General features: G+C 37.2%; 2 protein-coding genes across 5 annotated transcripts in view; one reads left to right on the forward strand and one right to left on the reverse strand.

Annotated features, from left to right (window-relative positions):
* Positions 1–8525, forward strand: part of LOC149070978 (diacylglycerol kinase theta-like) — an 87359-nt gene extending 78834 nt beyond the window's left edge. The window contains exon 21 of one of the 2 annotated variants that reach the window (XM_089248364.1): positions 6619–8525. In XM_089248364.1, the coding sequence (XP_089104490.1) occupies positions 6619–6735 (117 nt within the window). In that variant the 3' untranslated portion in view covers positions 6736–8525. The remainder of the gene's footprint in view (positions 1–6618) is intronic. The other variant, XM_089248365.1, reaches the window with a different exon arrangement.
* Positions 8526–16174: 7649 nt separating this feature from the next.
* The window catches only part of LOC149070979 (enoyl-CoA hydratase domain-containing protein 3, mitochondrial), a 62039-nt gene continuing 52140 nt past the window's right edge, over positions 16175–26073 (reverse strand). For all 3 annotated transcript variants that reach the window (XM_089248537.1, XM_089248539.1, XM_089248538.1), the window contains exons 8-9: positions 24702–24808; positions 16175–16387 (exon numbers count right to left, since the gene is read on the reverse strand). In XM_089248537.1, coding sequence (XP_089104663.1) covers positions 16285–16387; positions 24702–24808 — 210 coding nt within the window. In that variant the 3' untranslated portion in view covers positions 16175–16284. The remainder of the gene's footprint in view (positions 16388–24701; positions 24809–26073) is intronic.

Raw genomic sequence — 26073 nt, forward strand, 5'->3', positions numbered from 1 at the left:
ATTTTTAATCCTTATAGCGGTAATCTCAAGATATCTTGTCAAACTTGATCTGATTTATTTCTGTCACCTCAAAATATCTCGGGTTCTTTACATGCTTTTATCTTCAGTGTGGCTGTTATAATGTGGATCAGGAAAATTTAAAAACCGATTAAAGGGTTAATTAGAATTTTTCAAATTAAACCAGTGATAGGATGGGGAAATACTCTCAGTAGAGAATAACTGTAAATACTCTGTAAATAATTGGGAGGAAATTGATAACCGTTTCCTCTCTTGAGAACCATGGGGTGGAAGGGGGGGATCATTTTCATGAAATTGGACAAAAAATAATCAAAATAAAAGTCAACCAAAAAATTCAAACCAATTCTTGAGGACACTTCTGCTGATGAATAAAATGTAGTTAGCAGCGATTAAAATTTACATAAAAAAATAAAACAGCGATTGTTCAAAATTGATGGTGAAAAAAGTATGTTAAACCAAGGTGGACTTTGCCTATCTCAGCTCTTGACTTGATATTTATTCTTGACACTTGCAACATGTTCTATATATTATTCCGGATCAAGGCTGTAGTGAGGGGCAGGGGACTTGGGGGGGGGGGTCTGGTCTTCCCCTGCCCCGAAATGTGAGAAAATAACCGGAAAAAGGAAAAAAGATGGCCAAATCTATTGTTCTGTTACTTTGGTACCCCCGGAATGAAATTTCTGGCTATGGGCCTATTCCGAATAATCGATTCGATGGACAACACAGATTTATTTCACAGAATAGCTATTTACATATATTCACAAGCAGCAATTTGGCTATACACACTAAAAAAGAGAGCCTTGTGAAAGTGGCTTCTCTCTAACAGACAAGATCTCATTTTTGTAAAAACTCAACAAAACTGCTTATAGTTCTCCTTTGGTGGTGCTTTTGTATAGGCAGAGAAAACTCTGGAAGCTTCTGGGATCATGACATTGCCAAATCATTGGAGCTGTCTCTAAATTTGCTAAATTTGTCTTCAATTTGGCGAGATTTACAGAGAAATGTGTTAATGGCTATTTGCAGGGGAAAGATGACGTTATAAATGATAAATAATGACTATTTACATAATTTTCGTACCAATATTTTGGTAGTTTATTTCAACTTGGACAAGTACTGATACTCTGAATAATTTTTTTGTCAATTGCATTTTTGTATTTCTCACTCCTTTTTCATCAATTTTATGGAGACAATAGATTTCTAATTTGTCTGTTTTGCTAGAGGGCGAGCTGCAATCTCAAAGCAAAATCTCTTGATGTAATATTACTGCAGCTTGATATTGCAACCAGCGACGTCGGAACATATCTGCTCGCGTTACTAAAGCAATCATACCAATCACCATTTTAACATAGCTCAAAGCGCTTTTTTTTAAATTAAAATTCTTGAAGACATATCCGTGGGACCCTTTCCTTGTAAGGAGTTGCATTGCTGTAACTCTTTGTTTGCAAGTCATTTCAGGTCCAAGGGACTTTCTCATACACCCTATATGTCCATTGAGCATGAGAATAAAATGAGCATAACATAATCTCAATTCCACAACGGTAGTCACAGCAATAGACTTGAGACAGTACATTTCATCACTGATTTCAGACGGATCTCAACCTTTGAGTGGCATTAACAAGATATCTTGCCTCCTTATTATTTTAGCATTGGCAAGCCCACATATATTTTGTAAAGTTAATCCCTCTCTCAGTGGAACACTTTTCCCTATACCAATGGTTCACAAACTTTCGCCAACCATGGCTTCCCTGCCTGATTCATGATTCATCAGCAGCTCTTCAGGATAGATTAATATATATTTTCCCGTGTATAAAAGAACTTCTTCAAAGCATAAATAGGTGCACAAATTAATATCTCAAGCTCGCCAGGCATAGGCGGAGATAGACTTGGAAGTCTGGGGGGGGGCACGATGATGATGATGATGTTAATTCATATATACATTTATACATTAGATCAGTCGACTCCACCTTTGATGCTCGGGGTGGGGGGGGCATGCCCCTCCGTATCTCTGCCCATGTCGCCACGACACCCTACATAAAGGTTGGCGATGCCCCTAGAAACAGCGACGCATACTTTGAAACAGCTCTCTGTATCCATTAGTTTTTCATTACTTTATATATACTTATTTACTGTAAATATGGATTTATTTTGGATTAAAACAAGTGTCATAAGTACTTGGGTTACCTGTCTTGAAATATTTTTCTCTAATAGGGTTGTTAATAAACAGAATAGTTTACTCCCCAAAGTAGTAAATTCTAACACAATTGACACATTTAAAAAGAAATACGATAAACATATTGGGATAAGTTGAGAAGCTGTCCATACTTGGTATAAGACAACCATAAATATTTTTATAGGCATTGTATAATATTTTATCATGTATATATTTTGTTTGTAAAAGCATTTTTAATTGGGTTGCTGTATTTTTGAAATATATGACATCTATATTTGTTATGGGCATGTTTTTCTCAGCCACCTCGTTGGGTATTTTGCCTTACATTTGTATCATTATAATTAATACATGTTTGTAGAAAATAAATGTATTGCATAAAGATTTTATGGTAAAAATGTGTTAAGAACTTGAAAAGCTGATCGTTTGCTTTCTCCATGAGTTAGTTTCAGCACATTTTTTTAATTACTTGATAATATTTAACTAAATTGAGTATTATGTCGCTTGTAAAAAAAGTGTAAAAGTATTTTAAGACTGACATCATTGGACTAGTGTATGATCGACACACGTTTCCTATGCAATAAAACCAAAACTGTGCTGGAAGACATCAGATCAAGGGTAAAAGGCTTATATCCCGGGAGGGACAGAGCCTGGGTCGTGTCTGGTCTGTCGGGAAACATCAGATATAACAGCTGATTGAAATGCTTAGAAGCATTTTTAATCGTAATGTTTTTCAATCGTTGTGAGGTGGATAGAGGCATACTTGACATGATTAGAAATTTCAAATTGCAAAAAGTGATCAAAGATTTAATGAAGCAACTATAATCCATTTCTACAGCACTCAATATCAGGGTTGTCAAATTTGCTCCCCGGGTAGATACTTATTTCCCCCCCCCCCCTCCCCAGGACTGGGTTTTTGTATTGTATTGTATATCCAAAGAAATTATTGCTTATTTTATATAAGATTATCATTATTAATTTTTATAACACACAATAATTTTTCACACACACACAAATCCTTGTATAAATAAATTGAAACCTCTGAAGAATTAAACCAATTTATGTAAACTGAATTTTCATTCAAAAAATATTTACATGTTTGCATTACTTTTTTATAAATGTTATACAGGTACATCAGACTTTCGTAACTGAAATACGAAGAGAAAAAAATAACATTATCTCATAACGAAAAGAAAATAACTTTGTGGGATTCTTGAATTGAACATTCGTAGCGAACACCTTCAAGTGAAACAGAAAAAAAAAGTGCAGTTTTCCTCCGAAAATAAGACCTAACCAGAAAATAAGCCTTAGCTCAATTTTTTAAGATGCTCATGATATAAGCCCAATCCCACAGGCTTATATTATGAGTTAATAACATAAGCTTATGAGTTAATAATATCATGATTAAAATCGTCAGCCAGATGAAGACATTTTGTAGGTCTGTTGCTATGCATCACAAGTTGTCTTGTATAAAATGATATTAATATACAATAATGTTATTGACATTTGTATTTAATGATAATTCAAGTTATTCTGCAGTTTTAAGTTCCCAAAAATGGCTAATTTTGACAAGTGGGAAACACCTCCAAAGATGAATCCTCAGAACGACTACTATATCCTCCTCTTAATTATCTCTTTTTTTAATTACCACTGCTCTTTTAAAAATATTTCAGAATTTAATGCAACGAAGCGGGGATATTCTTCAAAGTGAGGAATTCAAGAAAAAGAGAAGCACGTGACTTTAGCTCCTGAAAGTTTAGGTTCGATTTAAAAAAAAAGTTCTGGTTACATAGCTAAAGATTTTATTTTTGACGGATCAGGACACTTTTGAATACATTTTCTGCTGGGTTTGAAAAATTCCGAGAGGAAAAAAAATTCAGGCACCATCCTGATTTCTCAGAATTTTCATTATCCAAATTCATTTATTTTACCACAAACAATTTTCTTGCTGCAGTTCTGCATACAACTCAAGGTTCAGATACAATTATGTAGAAGTGGGTGTGTTTGTGTGTGACCAATTATTCCCTTATTGTATGGTCAATTTTATCAATTAAATATATAGTTTAACATGCACTAAAAATGTATATTTAGACATAATGTAAGATGTACACATAAAGAATGTACATACATGTTTAAATTAGGTATGTTGAGGTTGTGGAAATGGGAAATTCAATTTTCCCCATTTTGCCCAAAAACCAGGGTTTTTTAGAAAAACCCACCCGGGCTGGGTTTTTACAACTTTGCTCAATATATTAGCTACAACACAGATAGTGCAGATTCTGGTCGCAAATGAATGGGGCTTTCTACGACATGCTGATTTGATGCTGTATTTTTAAGTCATAAAATTAAAGTATGAAGAGGCTCTTCTTTCCTACCATTTGTTTGCATGTCTTACTGATTCTGAATATTAGGATGAAAGATTAATTCTGGACAGAAACTGGCAAAGTATAGTAATTTGAAATAAGTTTTGCACTTTTATAGTTAAAAAGAATCACAGTCATATCCTTCAAAGTACTTTTAATATAGTGCATGAAAGAGTGTGTGTTGAATGTTAAAAAAACATTAGAACCTCGATATAATAACTGTGGACCAAGAAAAAAAAATCATTTTAAAATTGTTATACAGTAAAACAGTTTTGAACTCTTTTGCGGACACCAGTGGGACAAAAAAATTCATCCGTAAAAGAGGGGTGTGTGTTAAGAGGGGTTTTACTGTATTTTTTCCATCAATAAAAGTAATGTGAAGTTTATACATAAAGGACTATCTATACCACTAATAACACCTTTCAAAATGGATACCTATTATTAACATTATAGTCAATAAAATCCTCTTGTAACAGCAGTAAATTATGATTGCATGAGTATGAAATGAAGTAATTTTTTATATGAATCAGTTTCTTCTATTTCTTCTGCATTCAGTAGAAGAAACCTATTTCTTCCTGCTGTTTCTTTCATGTAATTATTATTTATAATAATAGCCTGTGCATAGTGTGCATAGTTAAATTGTCATGATTGGCCCAACTCAAATTCATTTGAGGTGTTAAAATGTACATGTGCCATATCTTAAATTTTAGTGTAAATGATGAATATGAAAGGGAGTCTGGTTTCTTCTGCTTGAAGTTTTTTTTCCTAATCAGTATTGAAAAAAAATATATAGTTTCTTTTTCTGCCGGTTTTTTCCAAATTTTTTTTCGGCTTTGGAAGGAACTGTCCAACCATCATGGGCGGAGATACGGGGGGAAGGACATTGTCCTCCTAGCGTCAAAGGTGGAGTAGACTGATCTAATGTATATATATGAATTGACATCATCGTGCCCCCCCCCCCCAGACTTCCAAGTCTATCTCTGCCTATGCCAACCATGGAGCTGGTTGCCCAAAATGGACAAAAAACCACCGGACAACCAGGGTTTGTGAGCATCAACAATGACTTTTTGTATATTAATTTTTTGAGTTAACATGATTTTCAAACAATGCGTTTCAGGTTTTAGGTATGTTTATACCTTTGTGATGGTTTGCCACTTCAATGCTCCCAGTACATGGAGAAAACCCGTGCAGTGCCAGCTATCATAGCTGGTTGAAAATAATTTTCAATTATATATTTTGCACAAAAAAAGACCAGGAGAAGGACATTTAACCCATTAAAGATGACTTTGATTTTTTGAAATAAGAAAAACCCCAAGTGGGAACCCCACTTCCACCATTTATTGGCAAAGGAAAAAAATTAAAATTTTGAATCGCTAATTTTCTTAAAAACCAGTGTTAATGGGTTAATAAAGATACACACTCGCCTCTTTTTTTCTGAATAAATCTCATTTGTGAAGTAATTTACAATTCTAATTGATTTAAAAGGAAGTTCAAGCAATGCCTACATTCTTCTCTCTCTCTTGACCTTTTCAACACAAAATTAAATAGGTGGCAACTGGTGTTATAGGGCTTGAACCAAATGTTTTCAAAATGTCATAAATGGGGAGGGGGAATGCTGGGGAAAATTTTCATTTAGCTATAAGCAAGACAACATTATTCCCTGCAGGAACATTAAAATTGTTCCCTACAGGAATCAGCCGAGACCAACAATCATTGATTGTTACAGCCAGGGTTTAAGCTACGGTCGCATTTTTCGCAAAATGCGAAAGAAAATCGTAGAATGCGAAAAAAGTAGCAGCCACTTTCGAAAAAATGCATACAGGAGGTACCCAACGAGTAGACGTCCAACCATCAAACATTACATTAGCATTGCAGCATTTTGCTAAAGCTTTTCCCCTCATTTTCGCTTTTTTGCGAAAGGAATTTTTTATCCAGCTTAAACCCTGGTTACAGCCAAGGCTGTTATAAATGAGTTTTGACTGTGCTATATTGTTGTGATGTGCTTATATTTTATTGTGTTTATTCCCTGCCTCAATGCACATATTATAAGTTTCATTTCTTTATTTTCAGGCCACCATGCTTAAGAAAAGCAAGGGGAAGATGAAACGCCGTAATACAGAACCTAGTATGGTGATGTCCCCATTGGAAATGAGCCAGGACATGCCTAGTAGTTCCGGACCTTTTTAATAAAAAAAATAATAATAAAAAGGAGATTAATTTAAAACAGAATTTATATAATTAAAAGAGTGAGTGGCAACAAACTGTTAAACACTTAGCATTATATATATAAATATATAAAAAAGAACTAGATCGAACAAAACATTAACGAGATGAAGAAGCAATCGAATGTCGTCGTTGTGGCTACGGATGCTTGGAAAGCTGAGAAAGATGATTTTTGTTTTGCTCTCTTTAATTTGTGGCCTGATTGTGCAAGTATTTCTCATAGGGTCTTTTCGAGAGGGTCGTGAATCTTCCTATTGATTAACATGCATCAGTGTTGTCATGCATATTACTTCATTCATGTCTGAAACATCGTTTCCATTTGATAGTAAAGCGAAAAGACATTCTTTGATGTCTTTTGCAGAGTAATTCATCGCTTTTTTTCTTTTCTTTGGTGTACTTTTTGTCTGCTGGTAAGATGATTAGTATCCGAGACTTAAAAGACTTCCTTACCTCCGTACTCATCCATTCCGTGAAATAAATGTTGCCAAAATTTGAAAAATGCCGGAAAAATAAAACTTTCAATCATGTGCTTGATATTTAGTTCAGTTTATGCAGAATACTTTGTCGTGACATGGTAGTAAAATTACCATAAATGTTGTATAAGCGTATTTATTTTCTTGTTGAAGCGCTAAAAAACTAGGCACACCAGTTTTATTTGGTTTTAGTGCCTGAGGTCTTAAACTGCCTTTGTCTCTTGCAGTCAGATCATATGTGTGTGATGCCGAATTTCAGCCTCACTGAAATTCATTGAGTGCAAAAAGTTTGGGAAAGAAAATATTAGGCATTTGTGCTGATGATTCATATTTTGGTGCTAGACATTCTTCGCTGTTACGTAACTAAGGGCAGGTTGACTCAACCCCCGTTTTTCAAACAGTTTACAAAGAATATGTGAATTACAGGCTGCCCAAAATTGTTTGCTTAGCAGATATATCTTTGCAACCGTTGACTTTAGAAACATACTTTCAATTACAAAAAGTTTTTGAATGACATGCAGTTACTTTTCCCTTAAAGCAGCAGCAATCCCAAAATGTCTCGTCGTCTTGAGGACCTCTCATTTTGACAATCCTGAGTCCAGCTAGCTCTGTATAGAGATCTTTATCCCCCCCCCCCCGTCAATAACCTTAGCTAACAGGAGAGAGACTATTGCCCCACCCATCTTTTCGGAATTGTATAGAAATATGCATACAGAGTAAAAATGGTAGAAAATACATACAGGGTGCGTATGGCGTTTTACTGGCGAACTGTTGATCCTTGGAGAGGTATACTTTCAATTAGAAAAAGTTTCCAAATAATGTGTAGCACTCGGATATTTCATTCATGTTTCGAGGGGGTTGTGTAGTTATTAAAATAAAATATTAAAATTCGAAAAGAGCGGAGGATATTTGGGGAAAAAAAACAGTGTTAAATGTGGATAAATCAGTTTTTCACATTTAGAGCTGTTTTTTTTTCCCAAACTTCCCCCCGTTTTTTGAATTTGAATGTCTCAAATTCAAAGTCAACTCAAAATCCATTTGAAACATGGACTTTTTTTGTAGGCATCAAGAGAGACTGTCTACTTCGACGACTTTCTAATTGGATTTTGGGGCGCGCTGGGACTATATAAAAAAAATATTTTTTTTTTTCATTTTAATAACTATGCAGCCTTTTGAAACACAAATGACATCTGAGTACTACACATTATATGGAAACTTTTTCTAATTGGGAGTATGCCTCTAGGATAAATGGTTCGCCAGTAAAATGTCATAACCCCCCCCCCCCCCCCCCCATTAAGCACCCTGTGGCAGTTATAATGCGGATCTGGGAAATTTCAAAAACCGCTTAAAGAGTTAAAATCCCCAAATTTATTTGAAGAATCGTATACATAAAAAAATAAATAAATAATCTTTTTATGCAGTCCGTGTGTGCTAAAAGTTCCAATTATTGAATTGTAGATCCCGTTCTAAAAAGTTATAAGCAAAAATTGAATATTTTAAATGCAATATTTAGCGAAACAGATATTAATACATAATGTAATATATTTTGGCAAGTTTCCATTGGCTCAAAAATTGTCATTTCTAGGGACCACATAGAAATAGAATGAAGTTAACCACATTTCGTTTTTTTTAATTTGGGATAAATAATAGTTAAATTTTTTGACAATTATTTTGAAAAATACAGAATTTTTACAACTTTGAATTTAATTTATGTTCAGCAATTTGTGAACCACACCCTCAATCAATGGCGACAAGTGATGAAAACTATGAAGTCAAATGTCTCTGTTAACTGCTTCGCTTATAAGGTTTTGGCGAGAAATTTGGATGATCTCTATTTGATGAATGGACAAAAAATATGGTAACCTCGTCTCGCCCTAACCTACCCGTTGTTAGAGAAAGATAAAGCATATGAATTGGGAAAAAACAAATGGAAGGAAAACAGTATAATACATAAGTGCAGATTAGAGATAAGAGAGTGTAGTTATATATATACAAAGTAGAGTTCTCTTTTGCTGTTATACATATGTAGTTGAAGGATACATCATATGTAGGGAGACAGTCACTAAGAACTGTATGGAAATAAAAGGAAGGTAAAAAGAACAACTTTTTGTAGGGTTACAACAAAGCCTGACGGTGATGAGAAGAGAGCAAAGAAAACACAGAGAGCAATGAAGTTTGACTTCATTCCAAAGGCGTTTGGACATAATATTATGTCCTTGATCATAAAGTGGTTAATATTGCATTCAAAAATATGAATTTTTTTGTAAATGATTTCTCAGAGCCATGTTTATATACATTTTACTGGTTGGAAGTTTTAGCACACAGGGTCTATATGAAAAGTTTATTGTGCATAATAAAACATTGAGAGAGATTAACCGCCAGTTTCTGTTATCCGTCATCATCTAAAACAAAAAAAGGAAAAATATGTATCAACAGACAGACATCTTTAAAATTGTCCGTGGATCACTTTTACACACTATTGTATAAAGCTGTAAGTGACTATATTGTATGATGGCAGAAGTGACTAATCGTCGGTGGCAGAGGAGTTGAGCTTGATCTGGCATGTCACTAACCAGTCGCTATTATATCACATACTGGTCTCAGTCGTGACAGTGTGCTCGAATGAATGTTTCGTTTCATAGTGCTCTAATTAAACTATTTCGGCATAACATTACAATAATGCTTCTGTTCTGTATTTTTAAGCTGTGTTTTGATTTCGCTGCTTATATGCAGGCCTAAAAAAAGTAGGTTTATAGTATTACAATACGTTTCTATACATTACTACTCTTATATTGAACTTTATATTGATTGTTTTATAAAATTAAATACAATATGTATGTATTATTCAATTTTAAAGGGATTTTATTTTCATTTTCGTCCCAAGCAGTGAAATCACACTACTGTACATATGTATTAAGAGATTTCTCTTATCCATCACAACCTTGGTCTGGACAGTGATGGTTAATCAAAGTTTTGCTGTACCTTTTTATGCATAAAACCTCTTGGAAGATTTAAGATGTTGTGAGTAACTGCACGTCATTAGAAAATGTTTTTTTTAAATTGAAAGTATGTTTCTAAATTCAATGGTTGCAGGGATATCTGCTGTGGAAGCAATTTGCGATAGTCTGTATAGACATCTCTCAACCGCACACAGAAGCACACATTGTGTGGATTCCCACATTTGATATGAGAAGGAGGACTTTTGAACCAGACAGTATCGTAAGCCATCAATTATGGATTGAACACTGGTGCTACTCAATTCATTAACCGCTACTAAGCATTATATAGTTTTGTAATAGAGTTCAATGTGTGGTCGTTGATACAGTCAATGTGGATACAGAATTTTTTTTTTTGGGGGGGGGGGGGGTATAGTGCAACTTTGCTCTTTCACCTATGCCACTAATCAGGGCCGTAACTAGGATTTTTGTGAAGGGAAGCATTTTGCTGCCTCTACTATTACTGAAGCGTATTAGCGCTTGATACACATTTGACATTCCACTGAAAATTTCTAGCAAATTGATACACGCCAGAATGTATGTTCTAAGTGTTTGTCCCCTAACGTATTCATGTTGCCAGAGTTGTGCTTGTTTCATGTTATTGCTTGTGCTGCCATCTATCTTGCATATTTTAAAGTGAAGATGGAAAATGCTTGAATTTTCATGTTCCATAAGTATTGTGTTGAAGGTCTGTCTGCTCTCTGTGGAAATCTTTTAAATGGAAGACATGCTTGCATTCGCTCCTCTCAAAGTTAGTAAACCCCTCACTGTGAAATTTGATTTTATAACAGCATTTTTTCCCCAAAAATTTGCGGTCCCTCCCCATGAAGTTTGCTGCCTAGGGTAATTGCACCCTCCCTCTGCCAGCCTCTAGTTCTGGCCCTGCCATTTTTTAGCAAAAGAGGCAATTGTCCTCTCTGTATCCGCCGATGGTAAATCTACACTTGTCAATGCCAAGATCATTTACCAAGTAATTGATTCCTTGTCTTGGTAAACAACATGGAAATTGGTCCTCAAGATGCAGGTTCAATTCCCTGTAAGTCAAACTTACTTTATAAAAATTTTTGTTCGCTAAATTCACTAAAAGGTCAATTTCATTAGTAAAGAAGGTCTGGATCCTGGATGGGGAAGGGGCATGAGAAGAAAATATAGTCCAAAGGGGGCACCAAGGACGATAAAAGGCTAAGAAACACTGATGTATGCCATTTGCTGTCAGTAAATCACCCGTCACCCCCCGTTTTTTTTGGCAAATCTAAACCTAAAAGAGGGAAAGTTTTTGTGTTGCTGGAAATGGACGACCACTGGAGGTACCTGGGCTAAAATAGCAAATCCAATCCTTGTTGACTTCTATGACAACATGGAACTACTTTTCCTAGAAGCCATCTGTACTTCCCATTTGCGGCTGAGGCGATCTTCTTGTCTAAATTACCCTTCTTAACATGTTTTTCTCTTTCTGTTTTGACAACTACAGTAAAACCCCTCTTAACGGACACCCCTCAGATGCGATCACCCCCTCTTTCATGACCAAATAATTTCCCCTTATATAATAAAACTATGCTTTTCGAATCCCTGATTAAGAGCCACCCCTCTTTTACTTACAAATTTTTTTGTCCCACCTGTGTTTGCAAAAGACAGGTTTTACTGTATTAATATCCCGGAGATGTTGGCTCCTGATTCTTCTCTCAGGTGGGTAGCTGCCGTAGGCCACCTGGAATGCCTTGATCATTGTTGCCTGCCTTCTCGATTGATCAAGAGGTTACAAGATTGCATGCTGTCTCACCCAAAATGGGATTTTTAGGACAGCTTTTTTTTTGGTCAGAGTTTTGAACTAGTACAGCGAAGATGAAAGTTGAATGAGCTTGTTAGTGGGAGATCTGTCTTGACGGACTAGATTATGGATAAATGTCAGAGTGGCGTGATGGTAAGAGGATCATCTACCACCGTGAAGGTTACCGTTATGTTTTAGGTTCGATCCCGGAGAAGAATATAGATAGCAAGATATTTTTCCTAACGAGCTTGATTTCCAATCCAATTCGCCAACGGCGGTAAAGTGCGTTCAGGGATATGGTCGGAGTTGGAGTGCGGTGAAGTAGATTATGGATAAGGGCGGTAGGACGACTCATTATTTGTGTATTGATGTTTATAATTCATTTTTTCTCCCCATTTAATTCCTATGATGTTTTAAATATATTTGCCTAGGTATTGTTTCATAACTGCATTGTACATCCTAAATGTTTAACATAATTGAAAAAGGGGGGGGGGTCAATCAGTCACTCTGCAATAGAGTAGTTATCATAACACAGGCTAATGCCTTACATCATTTAGAAAGGTGTTGCTAATTTTTTTGGCGCTTCAGTTCACTCAATTGCATGTTTCTATTCTAAATTTCCTATAAGCTATTCAAATTAAGGCTAGATAGCTTTTGAAATTGCTTGATTGTTACAAACGGTCAATTTCAGATGCGTCGGTGGATCTGCAAAGTTCATGTTGTAGCAAGAAACAGACATTAAAAAACAAATCTAATTAGAGAAATAATCGATCCCGCTTTCCTTCCAAATAGTAGATCGGCTCAACCTTCCCCCCCCCCCCCCCTTCCCACTTGACAGTATTGGAGATATTTTTCGATGAATTATTATAATCATCCATTTCAAATGAAAAAAAAGAAATGTTTATATAAAAAAAATAAAAATATTATTGGCTATGAAATTCGTAGAACCTTATATGTAAATAGCGAAACTACGGTGTAAAAGTATACTTTTGTGAGTTTTTCAGTTGTATGCATTGTATGCAAGTAACGTAATGTTTAAAAATAAAATAAAATTGACGCTATTACATATACTCAAGTTTTTGATGTTCGAAAAAGAAGAAAAATAAAAATGGTTTGTTATTTATATATAAATGAAATGTTGTTGACAGAAAAATGGCAGAATCTCGACTGAGGATTTTTTTTTTTACACATTTGAAAATAGATTTACAAGGATCGAGACAATTACATTAAATTTGAATGGAAAGCAAATGGTACTGGCTGATGCTCCACGTGGCCACTATCTTTTCTGGCTGTAGTCTTTGAGCTATCAGAATTATAGTTTTATGTAATTTTGACGTAAAATATATTGAGAGTTATAATCATTAACAGGATGCTGGCTGATGCGAAGATGAATTTAGGAAAGAGAAATTTCAGCTGCCCTTGTAGGCGACGTCCTTTCACTTGCCGGGTGAGCGCCCTAAACCAACAAATTTCTCAATTTTTCTTTAGAGCTCGTGTGCACTGAATGGGACGGTCGGACCTAATTCAAGCTAAAGCTCACAATTGCTGACACTGCCACCAGATGGTGACTTATCCGAGGATGATGGAACTGCCTGCTTATCCTCGAATAAGTCACCATCTGGCGGCAGTGTCAGCAGTTGCGAGCTTTGGCTTGAATTAGGTCCGACTGTTTATGTACATTTCCCGTTCAGTGCACACGAGCTCTAAGGAAATGATTCAGATCAAAATATATTCGTTGCCTTTGTAGTCTAGGGAGAGGATGTGGGTTCGATTCCCCGCAGGGCAGTTGAATTTTCTTTTTCCTAAATTCATCTTCACGTCATCCAGCTGTTAAAAACCTTTGTATGGATAGCGGAGAGTGACGTCATCCTCGGATATACAGGGTGTCCCATAAATTCGTAAATTTAAAAATCCTAAAAATTGAAAGAATCTGTATATTAGAATGCGGTTTGCAAAAAGGTTATTCTCACGAAGGGAGGATATTTTTGACACGGAAAAAATGTTCAAATTTTTTGTCGAATGAGCGTTGCGCATAAGAAAATCACTGGAAATATGCAAATCAGTTCTATAAAAATGCAAGGTGTATGATTAACAGCTCATTTCTGAATTTTCCTGTTACTGGTGCTTACATAGGGCTTTCATTATGATGTTGATATCGGTGGATAAAGCCCTATGGATGGTGCTCTTTTACCTCGGTCACAAATCGCAGACACAAGCTTTACGAATATTTCGGACGCAGAAGCGTTAAAGATTCAGGTCTTTGTTTGCAAAAATTTGAATTTTGTCTGTCAAAACACCACCTTTGTGAGAATAACTTTGTTCGACTTGGAAAATGTGGATTTTTTTTTTGATTGACCTCAGAAGAGACAGGGCAACAAGTTTCTAATTGGGTTTTTGAGGACAGTGTTTGTGTAAAAAGTTATTTGTATTTTCATAACTATACAACCCTTCGCGCAATATGAATGACGTATGTGGGGTCTGCACGTTATTTGGATACTTTTTCTAATTGGAAGTATGCCTCTAGGATAAACGCTTCACCAGTAAAATGTGGCTTAGCTACTTTCCTTACTACCCTGTATATATACGGGTGTGCTAATGCGGCCTTTATCTAATCAACCGTCTGTCGTAGAGGCATAGCTTCAATTTAAAAAATGCTCAAAAGACATTTAAAAATTGCCCTGTACCAGTTTTGAGGGAGAAAATAGTGCTAATTACAAAATAAAAATATCTAAATTTTTATACGGAATCCCTGTCCTCTAACTTCCTGTTAGAAAGTTGTTGCCCTCTCTCTCCTGAGGTCAACAAAAAAAAAATACAAGTTTCTAAGCGCAATATTCGCTGAGATATTCAAATTCAAAAATTGGAGAAAATATGATAAAGAACAGCATAAATAAGGGAAAAGAGCGTTGTCCGTTAGTTTTTGCTGTTGTTTTATAACTTCTCTCTGCGATTTTTAAATTCAAATATCTTAGAAACATGGAATTTTTCTGTTGACCCCAGGAGATACAATTAGGAAGTTGTTGCTTGTAAGTTAGAGGACAAGGGGACCCTAAAAAAAATTAAGATTTTTTTATTTTGTGACACTCTTATCCTTTTGAGAGTGAAAATACTGAGCATCACAAAAAGTGCAATTTTTGAACGGCTTATGAGAATTGCATCTTTACGACGGGCGGTTGATATTATTTCATCAACCGCCCGGCTGCATTAGTACTAACAGGACACCCTGTACATTTCTTGTAACTTCATGTTGGAGATGTCTTAGATGATACCACAATTAATCCCACTCAGAAATCCACATCATGTACATATGTTGGTTTCGACATTTTAATTTGACCGTAACTATGCATGGAGCAGCCAGGACAGTATTTTAAGGTCCCGAGCTTCAGGTGACTCCTGAGAAATTTGACAGGCATTTAAATTTGATTTCCCATTTTTGATGTAGGTTATTCTGCTGTGTGGTTCTTCTTTGTGACTAGAGCATGCAACTTGTGAACAGCAAAGGTGTAGCTTCTCAAATTTGCTCAGTGTTCGTTATACTTCGTTTTGGCTTCAGTATTGTTGCGTCCACAAAAATTCCATTTTTCATTCACACTATGGCCAGTAAAGAAAGAGCATACAGCTTTGAACCAGGTGTTTGCTTTTTATGATTTTTGAACTTATTGAACCAGCATTTAGATCTGAAGGCTGAGGTGCTAATCATTCAGCCATCAGGTTAACTGTAACCATCATTTAGACAGACATTATATTGTCGAATTTAGTTATTTTTTTTTTACATACTATAAAAAAGTATAGATATCAATGCCATTCGGTTCAACAGGTAGTTGTCGATATTTCTGCCATTTTTCAGTTTTATCATTCAATTTATGCTTTGAATATGTTGAGAGAGTATAAAAGATGAATTACATGTAATATACTGGTGTTGCACGAGGGCACAATCTGTTGTGTGTGTGGAATCCAGCTAACATTGTGTATTATAGCATGTTTCTTAACGGAAGAACGGGGGAAAAAAAACAACTGTAAAAAAAGAAGAGAAATCAATCCTACGGAGGAAAAAAAAAATGTAGTTTATGTAAAATGAATGAATGTATTAAATATATTGAACTCTATATGTAATATATTGCCTATTTACATTGAGCACTTCTGTGTAAATCAATACCAGAATGTCATTTGATAGAAAAAAGGTTTTTATTTTTATAATCGCTTTTTCATAAAAAGTTCAAAATTTGGTCACCACCAGTGTTTCCCATAGAACAAGATTAGCAAAAAAAACAAAACTTCACGAATGTTTCCACCGTGGTTGTCTTTTTTCAAAAAATGCTTGAATTCCTTCTGAAGCATCTTCTTTGCGGAGGTTTTCGACCATCACATCGACCCCATCTCTGAAAATAACCATCAATACATAATAAGAATGACTTGATCCCTCTACGCACATGGTTTCGGAAACATATTTGGACGATACATACAGTTGAAGTTCAAATAAAATAAAGCTTTATTATCATTTGGGAAAAAAATGAGTTGATGCAGGTTTCTTTCCCCTCAGCCACCTTTCTACCCTATACAGGGTTTTTAAAACTCATGGCACATACAACAGGGCACGGGTGTTGAACCTTAACGGGAGTGGGGGGGGGGGCACTTAAGTTATCTGGTACAGCGCCACAGGTCACTCAAGTGATTTGTAAATGCGCTGCGGGCCGCCTGAGTGCTCTGGAACTGTAACGCCGGTCACTTGAATGTTTTTGAAATGTGACGCAGGACACTTCAGTGATCTGGAAATATGCAGTGAGTCACTTAAGTGATTTGTGGCACAGCTCTAGATAACCTAACACTGAAACTACCGGAATTTCCGGAAGACCGCTGTTGCAAAAATGCATGACATCTGTGAATATGGATTTATTTTGGATTAAAACAAGTGTCATAAGTACTTGGGTTACCTGTCTCGAAATATTGTCACGTGGAGGTTTTTTGGGGATACAAGGTTAGGGCCTTGCCCCGTGAAAAAGTCACGTTTATATTTTTCGAAATTAGTTTACGTGTTGGTCACGGATATATGAAGTCGTAAGTTTCCAGGAACTGTTTCACAATCAGTGGGAGAATTTATCCCTCAAGCTGGAGGATCAATTAAAAAAACTCTGATTTTGAAGCAAAAACCCTCGATATGTTTTTTTTTACAATTCTAATTAGCAAACTAAAGAACAATCTCGGTTAAAATCGCAAAATAAAAAATAAATCAAGATATAATACGATGTTTACCAACCTGTGATCCGCGGATTCCCCCCCCCCCCACCTCCGGTGGTCTACTTTGTAGGGGGGTCCACGGTATCATCCTTGCCATTCCATGAATGACACATTTTTTTGCTGTGAAATTGCAATTCAATTTTTATATGGAAAGTAAGTAATTTATATGCAAATTAAAAAACAAAATATATATTAGATTTTATGTGGGGGGGGGGGGGGGGTTGTCTAAAATGACCTTCTGACGCTACAGGGGGGTCCGCGGTACGTTTACCTTCACTACAAGGGATCCGCGACTTCAAACAGGTTGGGAAATACTGATGTAAATATATAATCTGAATATAAATGTATATAATATTTAAGAAATATATATAATTTTATATAATACTAAGGGGGGCTCTGCCCCCTGCCGCCCTTGGCGACCAACTCCCCCCCCCCCCCACTTCTCTTCACAACATATCTTGTTTATTTCGTCCCACTTCATCAGCGTGCTATGGAAAGAGAAGTGTGAAAGCACCAGCTTACTGAAGAAGCGAATTTTAATAAAAATAATGATAAAGCAACAAAAAACAAATGAGATTCATCAAGCACCCCCAGAAACTGCGGCCCCAGATTCAATTCGCTGAATTTTAGTGGGGCCCACACTGGATATATCTCGGGCTACCGATGTGTTGCAAATTTTAATGTTAAACAACAAAAATCAATGAGATACATCCAGGGACCACGAATTAGAACCTATCAACATTCCCATGGAGTACTGACCTGGAAGCTTGTCGGACACACCCCTGTAAGGGGCCACGAAAATTTTTCATTTTTTTTCAATTTTGCAACGAATAAAATCCAGGGCCCCCACATCCAATAGCGGGAACACAATACGCAGATTTTTAGTGGGGAATCCAAACTGGATTTATCTCGGTCTTCAGCTGTTGCAAATTGTATAATGTTAAAAAACAAAAAGAAGCAGATACATCCAGAGCCCCAAAATGAAACCTGTAAACATGGGGCCCCCGACTTGGAAGCTTGTCGGTCATCCCCCACTGCGAGTGCCATGAAAAATTTTCATTTGTATTCGTTTTACCAATGAATGAAAGCTAGGGCCCCCAATCAGTTGCCCGTTGTATTCGCATACTTTTAGTGGGGCCCCAGACTGTCTTTATCTCGGGCATCCGCTGTTGCAAATTCTGCAACAGAAAATAATGAGATTCATCCAGGGCCCCCAAAATGAAACCTGTAAACATGGGGGCCCCCGACTTGGCAGCTTGTCGGTCATCCCCCGCTGCGATTGCCGTGAAACATTTTCATTTGTATTCGTTTTACCAACGAATAAAATCCAGGGCCCCCAACCTATTACCCAGGACACCAATTCGCATACTTTTAGTGGGGCCCCAGATTGGCTTTATCTCGGGCATCCGCTGTTGCAAATTCTACAACAGAAAAGAATGAGATTCATCCAGAGCCCCCAAAATGAAACCTGTACACATGGGGCCCCGACTTGGAAGCTTGTCGGTTATCCCCCGGTGAGAATGGCATGAAAATTTTTCATTTGTATTCGTTTTACCAACGAATAAAATCCAGGACCACCCACGCAACTACCCGTGACCGAATTCGCAAATTTTTTGGAGCCCCCAGACTGGATATATCTTGTGCTTCCGCTATCGCAAATTTTTCAACGTTAAAGCAGCAAGAAAACAATGAGATCCATCAAGGGCCCCTGGAAATGAAAACAATTAACTTTCCCATGAAGGTATACGTACAATCCCCCCGGGTACCCCGACCCTGTGTGTTGGGAGCACTGTTGTTATATGTATATTATACATATACATACCTCTCGGCATGACCCCCCCCCCCTCCCCACAAGGGCATGGCTGACAGGACCAGAACGATTCTTATCACTTTTTGATTTTTCACACTATAAATTAACCACAGAGGGGCCCTGAAAAGCTGGTTTGGGGGCTCGCCCTCTAAATTCCAGCCTAAGGGCCCTGATGTAGGATAAGGGAGCCTCTCGGTACATGCACATAACATGGTCCCGATGGGTCCCAATATGTGCTAGAGTTAAATGAATACTTGACCCAAAATCGTAACCGACTTCCGTAACACAAAAACGTAACAGATTTCCGTCACTCAAAAACTTCACCCACTTCCGTCACTCGGTCGCTTAGCCACAGGCCCTTTTCGAGTTTGTGATTTTATATTATAGAGTAGATAATACGAATAATTGCATTACCGAAAAGAAAACAAATGGAACCAGAGAAATAAAAAGCTTTTGCGATCATACCACTAGCAGTCTGGACACCGAATCTTCACTTCACAATGTTTTCCACAAACTGGATTTTTACACTTTCTGCACAACATCAATGTTTTGTATTTACATTTGCTCAGTAGCACTGTTTGCGTTTTGTCAATTTCTCGGTTTGATCGTCATCAGAGTCTTCAGACAAATCTGGAGGGGGGGGGGGGCAGATCCACCTGCAACGAAGGGTGATTCGAATTCATCAGCTAGTTGTAAAATGAAGTTCCTTCGAGGAATTTTTTCTTTGTAACTTTTTTTGCGGTAAATCTATGCATTGATTGAGCTCAGATCAAGAATATTATAACACACTTGCATCGGCCAGCGCCTTGAAGAAGATCGCACAGAATATTTTCGTGCCATCTGGTCCAAAATATCTACCCTGAATTTTGTTGAGTTTATAAAACTCCACGGACTCTGGGATGTTTTTTTGTTTCCATTGGTCGAAATTTCAATTGAGGGATGAAGAGAGCTCAAAAAACCGACATTCTTTTAGATTTTCCCTGGTACACAGTCATTGTAATAAAATCTCTTTTTTAGGAGTTTGGTATCGTATAATTGAGCGCTTGAGTTTAGGATAATATTAGGGATTTCTCATCGGGATTTATTCATGTTTTCCACGAGACTAGTATCAGAAATTTTTAATTTTTCCGCAAGCTTCACAGAAGTGAAAACTATCGGTTATAATACTTCTTCCTTTCTTTAGGTATGGTTGTGAAATCTTCATTACAACGTGTTCTGGAAGAAGTACATCGTTGGGACGTAATTCAACTTTTCCAACATGAGGAAAATCGCTGCACACATATTTAGAATCAACAATCATCCAGAACTTGATTCCCAATTTGTCTGGCTTAGCCATATATTGAAGGAATCTACATCTTGTCCTTATGAGGAAAAGCTGTTCACCTACCGTCACATTTCTGAAACTAGAGCAAATTTATTCGGCTCTAATCGATTTGATCTAGTAGATCTTAAGTCAAACCAGATATTTCATAATTTCACTGAATCTATTTCTACCCAGAGTCTCAGTGGAAATTGGTGGCCCCCATGTCTTAGACCACAGATGACCAACAGAAGTAGATTTTGCTCCAAGAGCTCCTCTGAGGCCAGGCCCGTCATTTGGGGCCCTTGGCTTTTGAAAATACACTAAAAATGGTATATATATACACATACATTGAGCACATGTTCTTTGTCCCCCCCCCTTCCAGAAAAAGTTGAGATGACGGCCCGTGTCTGAGGCACATAAGAGCGATGAAAGCATCTAGTTCTCCGAAAGAAAGGCTCCAATCATCCATTTTCATTTAACCTCACACACTGTGCACTCGTGTATATGTTCCAACATGTGCTCATTGAAGAAGTCTTACGCAGAGCTAACGTAGCTGCCATCTTGTATTTCTTTCAGCGTAATAAGATGGACCTGGTGAAGACTTCAAAACGTTCTGTTTTTGACGCCGATCAGTGGATGGAGCAAAAATATCTTCAACAGTACACTCAGTTTGAAAATCTTTCCCCAAAAGCCGATTACCAGGTTGAAAGTGTTCAGAATCATGTAGACATTGTCGTCTACGACCTCGACTTCCACGAGATTGACCTCGTCTACCTTTCCTAATCGTGCATACTGCTAAGTGGCCGTTTTTTCCATCAGCAGCATTCAGAGTATCATCTAAAGAAAAAATTTACTCGAAAATCGGGTGGGGAAAGAAAGGAGAGAGAGTGAAGAAATGCTCAGTAACCCACTGGAAAAAAGAATCTATATGACAAAACAATTTTCACATTTATCAACAACAATTTTCATATAAATTTTGAAAATCGTATTTTTTTTTTTTTGCAATCCGGGAATGGCGCTCTTGAACCCCTGCCGCTGAAACTAACGCCAATGAAACTGTGCAAAACAGAATAGCAAGTAAGAATTAAAAAAAAAAGATAATAATAATGATCTAAAATGCTTCAAATGGAGGGCATAATCAAAAAGTAGGGTAAGTTCTCTCATCCAAAAACGATTTATGAGGAATTCAGTGCAATAAATGTCCAAACATCTTTCCTCGGTCATCACAGCTACTTTTATTGGAAATTTTGTCAGAAGAGTCGCTTTTATTTTGCATAATGAATTCATCTTCGCTATGTTCTGCATTTCGCTCTTCTGTATCTTGCTCTACATCTCAGAGAAATCTTCCGATATATTATTGGGAGTTTCAAGGATTTGTTGGCATTCGATTTCCCGACAATTCGCCACGATTTCTCACTTGGTTTCACACCAAGAATGAGGCGCAGAAAAATATTCGCAATGTAAATGAGTTGAACGAAGACGCGCGTGGTCCCATGTCAAAACACAGCGATTATCGTGGAAGAACTGTTGCACCACCCGCAACCACTTTATTACATTTTATGCAACTTTATTGTCTACAGAAAGACACCCGACGTGGTCTGTCCAGCTGAACGTTCTTGTGCACATACTGAAAATGCATAGGAAATACACAAAATACTGTCTCCCGATGACATACGAACACACACGCTTTTTTTATAATTTATAAATAAATGCATATAATCGTAAGCTGTGACAGTGGCATAAACATTTCCCGGCCTGTGGATGATAATATTGAAGGAGGTCCACTGAAGTATAAACTAAAAATAGATTTTATCAGTGAGTTCACACATCCCCCCCCCCCTTTTGAGACTGGTGTCTAGCTTCAAACATTGGGTGAAAATGAATACAAAATATCCCATAGCGTTGCGCCGAACCCTCTGAAAACTTTTGAAGTTTCCTTGAGCTTAAAAGTAGGCGAGATCGAATAGGATTCTATTACATATTTTCAGTAAACGTATTAAAGTTTGAAAAAACCATACATTGCATGCAAAAAACTAACAACTACAAAAATTCTGAGAGAAAAGTTCAAAATTTCAAAGAGCCGCTCGGTAGTTCTAGGTAGAAGTTTTTCTACAGGGTCAATGGAATGACTTGGAAATTTTTTATTTGCGCCAAAAGATTCCTTTCGTCAAATTAGAAGTAACGGAGCGAAATTGCCAAATTTTGAAGGATAAAGATGTAGTGGGTGATCAAAGTTCAGAAAGCGGCCAGAATGACCGCGCGGTAGTTCTTTCTAGTGTTAAGGGATGTGAAGATGTGCCGTGGGTCAACTAAATGGTCTGAGAAAGTGCAGCGGGCCACTTGGTGAATCTGTAAAAGGGTCTGCGGGTCATTTAACTGATCTGAAAATTTATCATTTTTACGAAATTAGGTTTGAGGTCGCGGGCCACATCAGATGACTGCGAGGGCCACATTTGGCCCGCGGGCCATGGGTTGAGCATGCATGCAATAATGGGTGATAGAACACAACTAGATAAGCAAAAATCACCACACAACCCATGCGTGGAACTCAAGTAGTAAAGCACTTCCCAATGAACGTAATAAATACCCGTATGCGTAATAATCACTAGTGCTGTGAACAAAGCCGCTTGTAAGTTAAGCGTACCCACTCAATGTTAAAGAAAGGCCGCGGAATTGATGGCAGCGCCATCTGAAGTTTGATGGGTCAAACTTGCCGATTGATCACGTGGCTCCCACGCTTCTCATCCCCCCTTCCCTTGATCGCGTTATTCCGATTTCAACTTTGATTTATTTTTCAGTCTATTGCTACGGAACCTAAAAATCTTAATTCCCACTAAAGCGGACATTTTTTACTTCTTTATAGGAGACGTACTTGTGCCTAAAAGTATAAATCACTCAGTAACAATAACAATGTTATCGAAACTTCAACAGCTAAATCTATACTTGTGAACACCCGTCTTCGTGTCATTTTACACCCATCAAATGCACGCGGACTTATTCAATAAATATAATTTTAGTTGGCCCTCAGAAGGCCCGTTTTTATAATTTTAAAGATGAACAATTTGCCAAAATCACCACGAGCAATAGCTAACCAACCTAACCGAGAGTCTTCACATGAGTAAGTAAACAAAATGGCGCCGTGATGGGGAAATGCATTATGGGAAATGACTTTCCTACCCGATGCTAGCAGCCAATCACAGGCCAGCAGGTCGGTGATTCACAGCCAAAGCTGCATTAAGAGTAAGCGTAAACAGTCCTATCGTTAAACTGGTAGCCAAACGGCATCAGCGCCCTCTCTGTTTAGATGGGTGCCTGCTGGCCTGTGATTGGCTGCTAGCATCGGGTAGGAAAGTCATTTCCCATAATGCATTTCCCCATCACGGCGCCATTTTGTTTACTTACTCATGTGAAGACTCTCGGTTAGGTTGGTTAGCTATTGCTCGTGGTGATTTTGGCAAATTGTTCATCTTTAAAATTATAAAAAGCATTATAAAAATGCTTCAGATGGCGCTGCCATCAATTCCGCGGCCTTTCTTTAACATTGAGTGGGTACGCTTAACTTACAAGCGGCTTTGATCACCGACGAGCTGGATGCATACACGAACAAGAAGGCCGACATGCATTACATGCTGGGGGCGATTATGTACGGGAAGCTCAAAGATTGTATCAAGAACGTTTTTTGACAAGACGCGTGCCAGAAGCGTGAACTTTTCAAAGCTGCTGGTACCATACGAGACAAGTCTGGCGTTTTTGCCGATCAACTGCATCGACGGTGTTTGTCTTGAGCAGTTGCTGTGATGTCTCAGTGTAATTTGAAGTTATTGAATAAAACATTTTCCTCAAATTCATCGGTTTCCTTTTATTCTGTCTCTGTCTTGTTTCTCATCATTTCATTACACTGTACGTACCGCCGTCTAGAGCCTCACCACTTCCGAGCAATGGTTGTATGGTGATTTGGGCCTGTTGAGTTTTTTTTGTCACCCTAACGTATGCGCCATGATTTTTAAAACCCCTTTTATACACAGAAACGTCTATATGAGGTACGCCCACGAGACCGCTCTTTTTGTCCCTTAAATAGAGGAATGTCCTTTATTCATAGGTAAATTAGTTCTTATTTGAAAGGACACGGAATCAGTACACTCGTCCGAATATGTGCAGAATTTTATTAGCATTATTCGAAGTCCCGATAACTATAAAGGAATTTTTTCCCACGCTATAGTATTGGTATTTTCCCTTCCTTGCAAAAGTGATTGCAATACCCGAATTATAACATTATCAATGATTCTAATAAGTGACGTAGACTAGTTACGGAACAATAGTAATATATAACGAACGAATGTCGTACCTATAGGCTTCCTCGATGCCTTGCTCCAGTTGTCTGTAGTAGAATTCTTTCCCCAAAGAAATGACGGACCGACTTTTCGATAGTATTGCATTGACAGCCTCGTTAGTCTGATAGAGATATCGAAGAAGAAAAAAATCAGTTTTCAAAAAAAATAATATACATGATTTTTCTAACTTCATGGGACGCGAATATAAAATTAATCTCGCTTAACCGTTTCAGACCCCGAGCATTCATTTTTCGGTGTGTTATGGTTTTTACTCAATTTTTAGTTTTTTGGTTTCATTGCAATTATTATAAATTGCGATTTTCATGCCGAAAATAGTGTTCGTAGTCTCTCAAGATTAGGTCGATTCCAAGACTATCGTTATCAGACGCAGAGAAAATGATCGTGGAGCATTTTCAAGTTAAGGATTTTTCTTTTTTATTTGTTGTACTATTTGGAATATTCATCCTCATTTTTATGGCTGAAATACAACTGTGTTGTTCAATTGTTGTAAAAAAATTGTTTTAAAAAAACTCCACTTCCCCATTTACATTTTCTACACATGCGGACTCCTTCAAGAGTAGGGTCCGGTGTAGCCGTACCTGTCACACACTTCTAAAGTCGGGTGAGGTCAATTTAATACAATACTGAATATGATATCTAAAATAAATAGCCTTGTTTGTTTACAAGTGCATTTACGGAATAAAAAGAAGTATAAAAAAAACATGGGCACCAGAACCCTGTGGGAACCATGACAACTGATGGACACTTTGGTCAATTATACATATACAATGCAGTCCAATGCGGGAGCATACGTGTTATGAGAAGCGTGGGAGAAACAAACTTCTGACTTTTCTCATGCATGGGGTGCGTTCGTCTGAAATGAAAATATTCATGCCGAATGCTATCCGGCCAAAGCAAAGTTAATGCATGGCAACACCAAGTTTCTTATATATCTGTTAGGTGCTCACACGTTGAAATGGGGCTAAAATGACGGGGGGGGGGGGGATTTCTCTGATAATAATTAATATCAAGAATTGGAGATTTAAAAAAAAGAGCAATTCTTTTGAAGTTGTCATTGCTCAAAATAACCAAGTTCTTCATAATACGGCCTGTAGTTTGTGAAATTCGCGAACGAAATCATAACAATGTAAAATAGGCATTTATGCCAAGAAAAATTCTGAAAAAGCATTTTTAGAAAAAAAAAATGAACAAAAACTTGCTTATCATATTTTTATCAAAGTTCAAAACTTATGTAATCCTTTAAGTACGGGGTCAACTCCCCTGAGATTAAAAAAAATGTTTCTATAGTGAGAAAAGAAACCACTGTATGCACATGCAAGGTCTGAAAGGGTTATTAACACGAACCATTAAAATAGAAGATATACA

This window comes from Pholcus phalangioides, unplaced genomic scaffold (assembly GCF_987345545.1).
Source record: "Pholcus phalangioides strain wild (caught in Gottingen) unplaced genomic scaffold, Ppha-v1.0 ptg000020l_1, whole genome shotgun sequence".
Lineage (NCBI taxonomy): Eukaryota > Metazoa > Arthropoda > Arachnida > Araneae > Pholcidae > Pholcus > Pholcus phalangioides.